The sequence below is a fragment of the Cervus elaphus genome, chromosome 5, assembly GCF_910594005.1.
Source record: "Cervus elaphus chromosome 5, mCerEla1.1, whole genome shotgun sequence".
Lineage (NCBI taxonomy): Eukaryota > Metazoa > Chordata > Mammalia > Artiodactyla > Cervidae > Cervus > Cervus elaphus.
In genome coordinates, this window is record NC_057819.1 from 36,147,474 (window position 1) to 36,161,656 (window position 14,183).

The window sequence follows — 14,183 nt, forward strand, 5'->3', positions numbered from 1 at the left end:
AGGCTTAATAAGTGATAGTTGCTGGCTTAATAATACTGGCTGACTGTTTATAGTAACCATTTGTTGTTATTCAGTTACTAAGTCATGTCTGATTCTTTGTGATGCCAGGCTCCCCTGTTCTTCACTATTTCCCAAGGTTTGATCAGATTCGTGTCCATTGAGTTGGTGATGTTATCTAACCATCTCATCCTCTGCTGCCCCCTTCTCCTTTTGCTTCAGCATTTTGCTTCTTTCCCAGCATTAGGATCTTTTCCAGTGAGTCAGCTTTTTTCAGGTGGCCAAAGTATTGGGGCTACATATGTTTAAAGACAGGAAAATTTTGTAAGCAAATTTAAAGTATCCTTCTCATATCTTTAAACATAGGTTTTGGGAAATGCATACTTTTTTTCATATGCATTGGACATAAGTAAGTAATGAAATGAGTGAATGAGCACCTGAACAACAAAAATAATTTCTCTTTTTTTCTTACAGGTGCACAGACCAGGTTTACATTTGAGCTGCCAAACCACAGATTGCGTTTCACTTCAAAAGTTTCTGCCACAGATATGTCAACCATTCCTCCTTCTGCCAGTCTTAACCTTCCTCCAGTTACTATGTCAGGGAAATATATAATGGAAGAGCATGATAGTTACTCAGATCAAGTGTGGAGTATAGATGAACTGCCTTCTAAACAAGGGTACTATTTACAGGGAAATTATCTACGTTGTGTGGCAGAAGTAAGTTCACTTTTAAATTGTCTTATTCTTTGTAATTTAGGAGCCTTCGGGCTTTAGGTGTACCAAAATATGTAGTGATCCAAATTTTTGAGAGAAATCATCAAATCATTTATTCCTACAGAATTTTGTACTGTGTCTGGTGGGAGTGTGTGTGTGTGTATAGGTGTCTCTCTCCTTATAGTTTTAGTTAAACATTTTTTTCTTGTTTTAGTCATCTTTGGGTTCATATTTATTGTATTGGTTTTCACATGCCTCTCTGCCATATTTTCATTATTCTTTTGATTATAAAAAAGCTAATAGTATTTAACATTTGTCAGGTGCTGCATGTGCCACTGACTTGTACAGTTCTTAAATCAGTCCTTTGAGATGGATATTTTATTCTCATTTATAAGTAGAGAAACTGAACCTTTAGGGTGATTACATGATTCATCTAGGTATACATACTTATTAACAATATAAAGGTCACACAGAGAGAGAAAATAATTATAAGCACATTCACAGACTAATTTTTGCACTAGGGCAAGTTGAAAACAGCATACCTGATTCCATCATTATTTTTTCCCTTTATATACTGTACAATTATCACAAGTTTAAAAAGCATTTGAGTATGTTTTTCATTTGATTCGTGGTAAGCAGGTCAGTTGTTACTGTCCTAATTTGTTACAGTAGATAATTGAATTTAAAGAGATTAAATGACTTTCCCTAAGCCCCCCAGCTATCAATTGAGAGATGCTTGAGTCAAAGGCATACTTGTCCCTCAGCTTACTTCGTTAGAAAAAACTGCAACCTTTTCAGAAATTATTTGTTTTATAAATTTTATTCTCTAGAATCTGAAGCATCTATAAGAATGCTCTTTGGCTTCTTTCTAGAAATATTATAGCTTGTAGGATATGGTTAAGTCTGGTTTCCCTTCTTTAGACTTTGCTTGTCCTAGAACCTCTCATGTACAACATGCTAGAAGTCTAATATTTACTTAGTAAAAAGTAGATTATAAAGCCTATTTCATTTGTGCTTTCTACTTCTGAAAAATAAGTGTCCCAAACTCTAGTTTAGCAATACTATTATTAATATTTCATTTGAAAGAAAATAAAGGAAATCCAACCATTATATTGCATAATTCCTTACCAATATTAGCTATTATAAAGATATAAAGTTTATAATTGGGGCAGAACACCATCCTAAATATACTGAGAATGCAGTTAAATTATAAGCATTTGAAAGAGTCTAAAGTTGCATCTCTGTGAGAGTTGCCCATTTTACTGTGGCCTGAAATAGACACATGTGAAAATCATCTTTTCCCATTTGATACTACTCTATCCACAATGAAAGTACCCAGTGCAACTTAGACTTTATGTGACTTCTCATTTAAGACTGCTTACATGTATTTTGCACTTAACTTTTGATCAACATAGGAACACTATCAAAGTGACAAATGTTGAAGCTTTTGCCTTACTCATAAAGATGCTTCGATTCATTATAAATAAACTCAAATCCAACTAAGGCCTGCTTTCTATTTAATCTGTTAGTTCATTGTTGTCAGAAATTCTTTATACTAATCATAGGACATGTATTAATAGTAAAGCTGAGTTTAGTATATCTGATTTGCTAATTCAGCTTCATGTAAGCTAATATGTTTCATGAGAACCGTAATTTTGTTGTTTTTATTCACAGTTGTATTCTTAACATCTAATGCAATACACAGAGTAGATGGTCAATAAATATTTGAATGAGTAAAAACATTTACTTTCACTTATACTGGTCCATTGTTCTAACACTAAAACAGTGGTCATTAAAAATAAATATTACTCCATATAATCAGTATTGAAATTAGGTTACATAAAGTATAATTTTCATTCATTTTCAAAAGATTTCTCTTACCTCATTGGCTACTGTTATTTTTTTTTAAAAAAAGGGGAAACGGTATCTAACAATGTCAGGCCAGTAGAGTATTAAGGAATCTGAATATTTTGACCCTCCTTCAGTATATTAATTTCAAGTATCATGTAAGTAATTGTTCTTCCTCAGAGTTTGGGATGACTTATGTGAGATGTATTTAAGACTAATATAGTCAATATGTTAATCTAATATTCTGATTTTGTTTGGCAGGTTGGTTCCTTTGAACATAATCTTACAACTGATCTTCTAAATCACCTGGTATTTGTACAGAAAGTATTCATGAAGGAAGTTAATGAAGTAATACAAAAAGTTTCTGGTAAGATGATCTGCTACCTTACAATATAGAACATTCTCACTGCCTATAGGATGGTCCACGTACCAGTGGTATAAGTATTGATTTTGTCATTTAGATAAAATTGTTAACTCCCTAACAACTCTGTATTCCTTTAATGGATTTCTCACCTACAGATGCTCCTGCTTATTACTTTTTTTATGTGTAATATATACATTTACAATTTATTTACTATAAACTACACAAATCCCTTATGCTTCCCATCCAAAAAAAAAAAAAAACAGCTTAGTGTGTGTCTATTAATTAACTAATCTTAATCATTGTGGACAGAATTTAGATCAGTGTTAAGATTTTGATTTTACTCTATATCAGATGGTAACTATATGCTGGTTACATGGTAAATTGTCTGTAGCAACCTTTATTATATTTTTGCTGTTTCTCAAGAGTAGATTACAAGTAACCTTCTTAATCCCTACTTTACATTTTAACAGGAAATATATGTCTTATTTAAAAATGTTTATTTGATTTTTAATTCACAAGATAGAGTATTAAGAGGAATTAGGGTGGAAAACAAGTTGACTTTATAACAGTTCTTGAGGCTGAATATTTCCAAAGTGAATATAAATAATCGTGTTAAAATAATAGTTAAGCTTCACCAATAAAATGGCATCAAGAGGGGATTCCTCCATTGTTGATGAATAAATTAATTCATTTTACAAATTTATTAAGTATCTATTCAATTATAATTGTGATGAGTTCTCTGAATGACAAGAAGAGGGTGCTGTGTCTATGTCAAAGGAAAAACTAACGTATTCTAAGGAATCAGAAAAGGCTTCACACAGAGGATGTCATATTCAAAACTTCACAACTGAAGTCTCATTTGGCAAGAAAGAAGAGAAGATTAAGGCAGAGCTTATGGGCCAGTATTTGATAAGGCTTTGAAGGAGGACAGAACATGGATTAGGAAATTGAATTATGTATAGCAGCTGTGTGTGCAAGAGATTTTCCTGGTTCTCCTCGGTTGGTTCTGGTTGTGTCTGAGGTTAGGAAGCTACTTGATGGTCACATTGACGAGGCCTAACAGAAGTATAGAAACTTACAAGTGAAGTAGAACAATTAAATCAACTGGGAGTCTTGGAATTTTTCTGAAAATGGTTGAATACAAACCGTTTAGGAAGGGATGAATATATAGCAGAAGCCCTTTCTGCCACTGAAGGTGTCTCTTCTTGGAGATATACAGAAGTTTTGATGTGGCCCATTTACCTGGTTAAAGTCACATTAGAACACTGTCTGTACAAATTAAGACTTTTTCAAGACTGCTATTGCTAAATATGTGTAATTAAAAAAACAAACCCTTCTAGTAACTAATCTTGTATCTCTTACAGTACAAGTGTAGAGTTCCTGGTATTAGTATGGTACTGTAAGCCGTACTTAAACTGGTTTTGATGAAAGAGAAAGGCTTTTCTTAACCTTTGAATTACATTGCTAGGATTTATAAGAAAAGTAGGTCTATGAATAATGAACTGGAAAAGAAAACTGGAAATTAATGTTCCACCCATGAAGACTTGCCAATCACTGAAAAATAAAAAGCTCAGAAATGATGCCAATGTCATTTAGTGGCTATATCTGCTCCCTGAACCATTCCTTCCTGACTGTAGAGACAGCATGACTCCTAGGAAAATAGCTGAAACATAAGTCACATATCATCCAGCTGGTCCAGGGCCTCATGGAACACAGATGTTCCCTTATCTTTCTCAAAACCAGAGAATGTAACAGATTATTGAGAGGGAATGCTTTGAATCCTTGTAGCCCAATTTCTTAGTATTCTAATATCTGTATTGCTTCCCTACTCTCCCATAATCCTCATGATTATTTTCCTTATTTATTTTTAAAACTTTTTCCTCATGCTTTCCCTTTATGTTACATTTAGCTTTAGGATATTTTCTGTTGCATAGGCATACTCATGTTCACAACCATCATCAAGTTTGTTAGGAAAATTCTTTTTTGAAGAATCAGTTCTTAGAATCTTAATTGTACATAGACTGCCTGGGTTTCAGAAAGCTGTAGGTAAGCACTGACCTAGTAAAGAGAGCACATCTATCTTTCATTATGTACAGCCCTATGTATGTAATGTATTTGTAATGTATTAGTAATATATTTTTATATATATGAAATAAGGTTACCATTTTTACAATTAGATCAGGTATATGTTTAATTCATAACAAGGTAGAAAACTGTAGAGTTAATGTGACTTAATAGTGTCTCTGATATTTCTATAAACTAAAAGGATTGTGTAGTACATTTTGTAAGAGGCAGAGCTTGTCTTTTAAATTAAAATTTTTTGAAACTATGTAAAAGATATTCAGCTTTCTGGTTAGTCCTTCTATTTAAATATTTTATTGGGTATTCTGGGTATTTTGTCTCTTCACATACACCTTAGAATGAGTTTGTTGATATCCACAAAATAAGTTGGTAAGATTTAGATTTGGATTGCATTGAATTTAGAGATCAAGTTGAGAACTGATGTCTATCTTTTATCAGAGTTTTGTAGTTTTTCTCATGTACATCTTGTGTATATGTTGTTAATTTATAGTAATACCTAAGCATTTTAATTTTTGTGGAAATGTAAATGGTATTGGGTTTTAAATTTCACATTCCACTGTTTATTGCTGCTGTATAGGAAAGTGATTGATGTTTATATATTATTAAACTTTGTATCCTGTGACCTTGCTATACTCACTTATTGGTTCCAGGAACTTCTACATAGATGATCAAGTCATTTGTGAACAAAGACAGTTTTATTTCTTCCTTCCCAATTTGTATATCTTTTATTTCCTTTTCTTGTCATATTGCATTAGCTAGGACTTCTTGTATGATGTTGAAAAGGATTGGTAAGAGGGGCTATGCTTGCTTTGTACATTATCATAGTGGGAAAACGGAAAGCTTTTCACCAATTAGCATGGTTTTAGCTGAAGATTTTTTTTGTAGATATTCTCTATCAAATTGAGGAAGTTCTGCTCTGTTTTAGTTTACTGAAAGTTTTATCAGTAGGTTTTGAATTTTGTCAAATGCTTTTTCTGCATCTCTTAATATGATCATGTGACTTTTATGCTTTAGCCTGTTGATGTGATGAATTACATTAATTTATTACCTACTGGGAAGAAGCTTCCCATCTCACTTACATTTGCTCCCTTGGATGATGCTAAATTCAATACACATAGAGGAATCATTTTGAGATAGAATGTTTGAAAGATAAACATGCAGAAAAGCTTTTACAGTAAGACAAAGAGAAGTGGAAGTAGAGGTTGGATTTCAGAATGTTGGAACTTTCTTTCCTGAATACCACATAGCCTAAGCAACAAGTGGTTTATTAATAGGAACTTTATCCCCAGGGTCCTCTACCTCCATTTTTTTTTTAATGTATAGGCCAAACTTTTATTATCACACTCTTTGTTATTAAAATCTGTTATCTTATTTTTCATTGCTCCACATTTAGTTTTTCTTTCATTCTTTTTTGTTTATAGAACATGTAGAAATAAATAACCAAGGTCATATTTTTGATTGAAGAAATTTTTTCATTGTACTTTTTCCTTCAAATATATTTTCTGAGATGTATAATCATGTTTGGTATACTTATATGTATAATGTTTTAATTTAGGCCATATAAAAAGTTCTTAATTTTCTATATATGTAGTACTATCCCTGCCTTATATCTTACTAAGTGAAATGTGGCATGGCTAGAGTTCCCTGTTAAAGATTCAGTTAATGATCAGTAAAAAGAGAATATTGTGTGTGTGTTTAAACACATAACATAATTACTCTATTCCTTTTGAAGAAATTGCCTCAGACCTTCAATTATTTAATTAGTTAACCTCTTTTAGGCGGGGAGCAGCCTATTCCTCTTTGGAATGAACATGATGGAACAGCGGATGGAGAGAAGCCTAAAATTCTACTTTATTCTTTGAACTTGCAGTTTAAGGTAACATAAATAATAATATAATAATGATTCCTTAAGAAGTATTTTTCCACTTAATGTATACTTATAGAAAACTCATATGATACATGAATATGCCAATCAGAAAATAAAATTGAAGTATTAAATATAACCCTATCCACTCAGATAAGAAGCTTTAATAATTGAATATCCTTTAGGACTTTTCCTGTTTGTATTTAAATATATATATATATATTTCTGCATTTTTAAAAAATTTGAATACCTTTCCACTTCAGAACATTTAGATCTGCTTTATCTTCTTACACTGCTGTGCTATATATTATAAAGTTCTAACAATTTAAGTACTTCCTTCTAATGAACATTTTGATTTTTTCTAATTATTGCTATTATAAATTACTCTGTAAGAAATGTTTTGTACACTTGTCCAATTAAAATTATACCTTAATGTAAATCTTATTGCTTCTAATATTTAAGATATTAGTGTTCTTAAAAATAAAAATTATTCATACCAAATAGTTACTTGTAATTAATGTATTTAACCCATGAAGAGTCTGTATTTTGAATACAAAATACTGAAATGTAATTTAATAGCTAAAAAAGTTCCTACTGACTTGAGAAATTAAAGGATGTTGCCAGTTTTATCAGTTCAATAGATATCCAAGATATTTTAGAACATGGTATTTTATTTATCACATACTGAAAGATTTCATTTGAATGGGTGTGTATTGTTGATTTAAGATTCTTTTTTTCCTCCAAACATATATAAACTACTAGGGTATTCAGGTAACGGCCACAACTCCCTCAATGAGAGCTGTAAGATTTGAAACTGGGTTGATTGAACTGGAACTTTCAAACAGACTTCAAACCAAAGCTTCACCAGGAAGTAGCAGCTATCTGAAACTGTTTGGTAAATGCCAAGTGGATTTAAATCTGGCTTTAGGACAGATTGTCAAACATCAGGTGAGTGCTGAATATGTTGATATTAAAACTGTGACTTTGAAACCCTGCAAAACATTTTGAACTACTTTAAGTATTATTATACTTTACAAAGTATTTAGTTTAAGCTCTGAAAATTTGATTGTAAATTCTAATGAAAATTCATTAAAGAAGGCCCTTATAATTTTATCTGGCATTTAATTTGAGTATTTTGGCAGTATATTGTTCTGGCAAATACAATCACATGAAATTTAATCTAGTATCTGCATGAATACTTATAATTTCTCTTGATTTTGTTAACACTCTGTATTAACACTGCATGCGTGCTAAGTAGCTTCAATCACGTCCAACTCTGTGTGACCCTATGGAGTGTGGCCCACCAGGCTCCTCTGTCTATGGGATTCTCCAGACAGGAATATTGGAGTGGGTTGCCGTGGCTTTCTCCAGGGATCTTCCCGACCCAGGGATTGAATCTGCATTACCTGCATTTGCCAGGCAGGTTCTTTACCACTAGTGCCACCTAGGAAGCCCACTGTATTAACATTAGTCAATCTGTAAAATGTTACTGGGCTTCCCTCGTGGCTCAGATGGTAAAGAACCTGCCTGCAATGTAGGAAACCTGGGTTTGATCCTGGGGTTGGGAATATCCCCTGGAGGAGGGCATGGCAACCCACTCCAGTATTCGTGCCTGGAAAATCCCCATGGACAGAGGAGCCTGGCAGCCTACAGTCCATGGGGTCACAAAGAGTCAAACATGAATGAGCGACTAAGCTCCTGTTTGAATAATGGCAAATTTTGCGTGCCATAATGTTAAACATGTAAAGTTAAACATACACACACACACACACAGAGTAGTAAATCGGATTCTGTTTTATAAAAACAGCTTTCATAGCTCATGAGGGAATTTCTGTTTTGCTAAAAATTAGGTAGATTTTTAATCATTTTCCTTCTTTTCTTTGAAGAACTGATTAAAAGAATACCAATCACACTTTTAAAGTTGAATGGCTATATTAAAGATTATGTTGAGGAATAAATGAACAAAATTTTCATGTCATCTCTAGAAAAACTAATTTTTTCTAATAGAAGCACAGTTTGAGAGATCTAATTATCTTGCCATTGAGGATATGAACCTAATCCTAGCTGTTGTACAAATTTTATGTATCACTTCTGTTTATTTCTTACATACCCATTCATATTGTATATTAATTTCAAATGTTATGGTATAGAGTATCAGGAATTTATCATTAACAAATGAAATGAAGAAAAGTGTACTGTAGTTCTTTTGGTGAACAATACCAGCTTCCCTGATAGCTCAGTTGGTAAAGAGTCTGCCTGCAATGCAGGAGACCGCAATTCAATTCCTGGGTCAGGAAGATCCCCTGGAGAAGGGATAGGTACCCACTCCAGTATTCTTGGGCTTCCCTTGTGGCTCAGCTGGTAAAGAATCCGCCTGCAATGTGGGAGACCTGGGTTCGATCCCTGGGTTGGGAAGATCCCCTGGAGAAGGGAAAGGCTACCCACTCCAGTATTCTGGCCTGGAGAATTCCATGGACTGTATAGTTCATGGGTTGCAGAGTCGGACACAACTGAGGGCTTTCACTTTCACCATTAATGGTGTTAAAACTTTTAATTTTTAAAATTAAAACATTTAAAACATTTTCGTTATTTGATTTTATTGAGCTTTTCATTTTATCTTAGGTTTATGAGGAAGCTGGTTCTGATTTTCATCAAGTTGCCTATTTTAAAACTAGAATTGGATTAAGAAATGCCCTGCGAGAAGAAATCAGTGGTTCTTCAGATAGGGAAGCTGTGCTTATTACCTTGAATCGACCAATTGTTTATGCACAGCCTGTGGCCTTTGATAGAGGTAAGATGAAATCTATCAATACTACATTGTCAGATTTAGAAATGTTTTGGTAATACTAGAGAAAGTCATCTGTAGTTTACCAGCGTAAATGCTTGACAGTAAATGTCTCTGAAATTTGAAATGTGAGCATCCAAAAAAAGTTTCTTGTGTATTCTCATCAGTTTTTGAAGTTACTTTACTTTTTAAAGTTCCTTGCTTTTTACATGAATCTATAGGAATGTCTGATTCAGAATTTTAATTTTAATGCTAAGTTTTTTGGTTTGGGTAACTATTGCACCCATTCTTCTTGGCACTGTCTTTATTCAATTATTCTATAAACATTTATTGTTCACTATATAGAAGTGGAATATAAACACGGAAAACAGGAACTCTGCCCTCAAGGAGCTCTCAGTTCAGTGGAAAGAGAGCAAAGTAGACTGCAGAGTTGAGATATATATATACACATATATGTATATGTATATATATACACACATACTTTTTTTTTCTTCTGATATATTAGGGAGTTCTCTAACTTTCTCTGTGCTTCTCAGAGAAGAAACTACTTTTTTAGGTTCAACTTGGAGTTAGGAGTTTACTTGGGTGATAGGAAATGTCCTATTTTACCTCTGTAGTTAGGAACTAAATAAATATTTGCCAGGTGAAAAAGAAAAGGAATATACATATATAAATATATATCAGCACAGGGGCCCGAGAAAATATAGCAGCAACTTTCATGAAGGAAAATGATGAGAAATAAGGCTAAATGATAGGATCTAATTAATGTCTCTTGGGCAAATAGTAATTGTTATTTTAGAAGTAATAAAGAACCATTTATGAAGCCATAAAATAAATTGGTGATGGGCATTGGCTGTTGATAAGATCAGTTTGTTAGAAAACTACCTCTAACATTTTGTTTTTCTAAATCTGGTACACTTTTTTTTTCATTTCTCATCTTACCATCCTCTGGTCAGCTTCCAGTGGTTCCTTAAAAGTACTTTCTACTCTTGTATCCATGCCATAACTCTTGCTTTTCCTTCTGCTTCTCTGACCTCTTCATCTTTATCTTCTCTTAAGACTCCCCCTCTATATATAGCATTAAATGATGGTTTATTTACCTAAAGATTTCATTCTTATTACAAACTCAAATGTTTTTTACTCCTCTCTCTAAATCACACTTTTAAAATGTATGCTTCTAGTACTACATACCTCTTCAAGAATTTTTAACAGTTGTAACAGAAAGCTTTGTACGGTCAGGGACCATATGTGTTTTCCTTTGTGATCCCGTCCCAATGCTTAGCATATAGTAGGCATTCCACAAGTAATTCATTAAATGAGTGACTAGACCTGAATTATCTTCTGTGTTTTGCCATTTTGCAGTTTCCTGCTTTCTACTTTTTTCATTTGTCTGGTTGACTATGTCCTCTTAGATTCTTTCTAATTCTAATGCTATAATTTCCTGGGGCTAATATTTATTAATCAACAGGCTAATTTTTATTAATCAACAGTTTTACTTGCCATGTAGATTTACAGCTTTGATTTTAATATTTCCTTTGCCCTGTCTTAATTATCAAAAGCTGTGCTGTTTTGGCTGAATTATAAGGCTGCATATGACAACTGGAATGAACAACGAATGGCTTTACATAAAGATATTCATATGGCTACGAAGGAAGTGGTAGATATGCTGCCTGGTATCCAGCAAACGTCAGCCCAGGCATTTGGGACTCTCTTCCTGCAGCTCACTGTGAATGACCTGGGAATTTGCCTGCCTATCACGAATACTGCACAGGTATTAAAAAGAGAATCATAGTCCAAGATTTAGAACCAAACATTTCTACTAACCATTTTTTTGTGTGTACAGAGTATAACAATAAATATTTCCAGGATAACAGTTTATAACTTGAGTTTAATAAATAGTAAGATTGAACTCCTTCCAACATTATTCATCCACAGAGTATTAAATGTGGATCTCATGAAACTTTTCTCTGACTCATTCTGATGTGCCTCATAACAGTAATGAGATTGACACCCATCTAATAAATCTTCATTTTTACCTTGGAAAATATGCAGCTTAGTTTTAAAATATTTTTACTTTATATTTAGCAAAGACATCTTTGGCATATACTTGTTGACAAAATAGAAACATGGCATATTTAAGAATATGATATAATATTTAATAAATTCATCTAAAACAGGGTAGGGAAATTCCAAAGTCTTTTAAACTGTAATATTTAATGGTAACAAACTTCCAAGTTATGTGTACTAGATAAAGCAGAAATACTCTTTGTGGTTTAAGAACAGTTCTCGGGAATGCATGTTTGCATGCTCATTTGTAAAAGAGAAAAAGCTGTGAACCCCTATTATGCTAAGAAGTTACGATTATAACAAATACAGAGGTCTGTGTTTTATTGTTATAATTTACCTTAACCTGTAACCAGTTGTTGAATGAATTTACCTTCTAGTTATTGTCTGACAGGAAAGTGTTAAGAAAATTCTGGGTTGAGGATTGGCAGTATGTGTTATGTTTGTGCTTCAGGAGTTGAAAAATGATAATACAGCATGTTGGACAGAGCTCGGGAAGGCTATACACAGCAGGGATGGTTGTCAAAATGAAGATGTTCCCCACAACTAAAGCAGAGACTTGAGATTTTAAAAAATAGATAATCAGCCTTTTACACGTTTAGTTTTTAAAAAACTAAATGGCAAGTGCATATCACATGGGCAGTTTAATGTTTTAAAGTAGCATCTTTCTAAGCTGCTTTTTAACAAAGCTCTCTAGGGTTGACTCTTTCTATATGTTGGGTCTTCTAAATCCTAGATTTCCAAACTTTAAACATTGTCACCTTTTGTCTCATTAATGTATTTTGCAGTCTAATCACACTGGAGACCTTGACACTGGTTCTGCCTTAGTACTGACCATTGAAAGTACTCTCATCACTGCTTGTTCTTCAGAATCTCTAGTCAGTAAAGGGCATTTCAAAAACTTTTGTATCCGTTTTGCTGATGGCTTTGAGACATCATGGGATGACTGGAAACCAGAAATTCGTGGGGACCTAGTGATGAATGCCTGTGAGTGTCTCTTATTTTCTGTATGAGCTTTATAATTTTTAAAAATTAAAAATAATCCCATCTTCCTTAGTAAAACTAAAGGATGTTCACATGTAGGAATTTTATGAGACTTTGTGAAATAAAGACTACTTCTAATTAAAGATACCAGAACATATTTGTGAAAAACTGCAGCTTTCAGTAGTTTGGGTAAGTAAACCAACCTGATATTCTTATTGATGGTGTAGCATTTGCTCACCCCCTGATTTTTCCTGTAATTGATTTATGAATGACCACGTAAAGTGTCACGGTCTTCGTAGACCGGTACCTGGGGACTGGAGTTGACGAGAAGAAGGATGCAAGGGACTCAAGTCTCGAGTGAAACAAGGGTGCTTTATTTGCAGAAACACATGCTTATATATCTTCAATTAAAAAAAAAAAAATGATTATTCAGCCATTAAAAAGAATGAAATTCCACTAGTTGCAACAAAATGGATAGTCCTTTGAGTAAAAGGTCACTGAAGGGAGTCACTGAAGGGAATCCAAGCAGGTGCTCTTTCCCATGATCTCAGTCCTAAGAACTGCGTGCAGCTCTGCTCGTTCCTGTTTTCCAGGAACTGATAAGGAACAGAGAGTCCTTGAGAAACTGCACACAAAGGGAGAAAACATATTGGATCCCTTAAAGTTGAACGTCCCCTGACAGTAAAGTATCTTTATTCTGTGGGAATATTGAAAGAAAGTGATATATGTATAAGATCCAGTTCATTCTATATCATAATACAGGATAACCAGGAACTTGAGCCATAAGTAAATCCACGCTTCCAAATATGTAGTATACAGAGTATAATTTGGGTGAATTCCTCTGATTCCATAATGCTCAAGGTTGGGAATAACTGAAGCTGTGTTTAATATGCTATTTTGAAGATACAGGGGTTTATTTTTATTTTAATATTTTAAACATTATAGCAGATTTGATAAAGTATCATTAATCTTACAATGAAAAGTTATACTTGAGAATTAAAGGTTGTGAATTAAAATCCCTCAGTTAATCTGTAGACCAAAATTAATACTTACTTTCCAAAAGATTATATGCTATTATTTAGCAATTTTCCCCTCTCTCCATTGGAAGAAAATTCCTCCAGTTGTGGGTTTTCTTTAGGTATTTGGAAGACTTTCCAGTGTTTTCATATCAAAAAATTAAAGTTTTGGTATTTAATTTCGGTAAAATTTTAGGTGAAATTCCTGGTTTTGAATGCTTTGCATTTAAGTAATTAATAGGTAAAATACTAGAATGTCTTTGAAATACTTCAGGTTATTAAGAAGACTTGCTATCAAAGTACTCATGCTTAATACCCAAAAGACCAAAAATAGCCTTCATTAGCGACCTTTACAAATAATCATTTTACATGGTTGTTACATATATGTTTTAAAAAGTCACCATAACTGTCTTTTGTTTGTGTGATTTTTTTCTCCTTAAAATAAATTTAAACCTATTGATTT

At 33.2% G+C, this 14,183-nt stretch overlaps 1 protein-coding gene across 9 annotated transcripts in view; it reads left to right on the forward strand.

The window, feature by feature from the left end:
* Positions 1-14,183, forward strand: part of KIAA1109 (KIAA1109 ortholog) — a 196,559-nt gene that overhangs the window by 134,920 nt on the left and 47,456 nt on the right. For all 9 annotated transcript variants that reach the window (XM_043902345.1, XM_043902336.1, XM_043902343.1 and 6 more), the window contains 7 exons: positions 472-716; positions 2,823-2,928; positions 6,786-6,883; positions 7,634-7,819; positions 9,494-9,662; positions 11,216-11,427; positions 12,509-12,707. In XM_043902345.1, the coding sequence (XP_043758280.1) occupies positions 472-716; positions 2,823-2,928; positions 6,786-6,883; positions 7,634-7,819; positions 9,494-9,662; positions 11,216-11,427; positions 12,509-12,707 (1,215 nt within the window). The remainder of the gene's footprint in view (positions 1-471; positions 717-2,822; positions 2,929-6,785; positions 6,884-7,633; positions 7,820-9,493; positions 9,663-11,215; positions 11,428-12,508; positions 12,708-14,183) is intronic.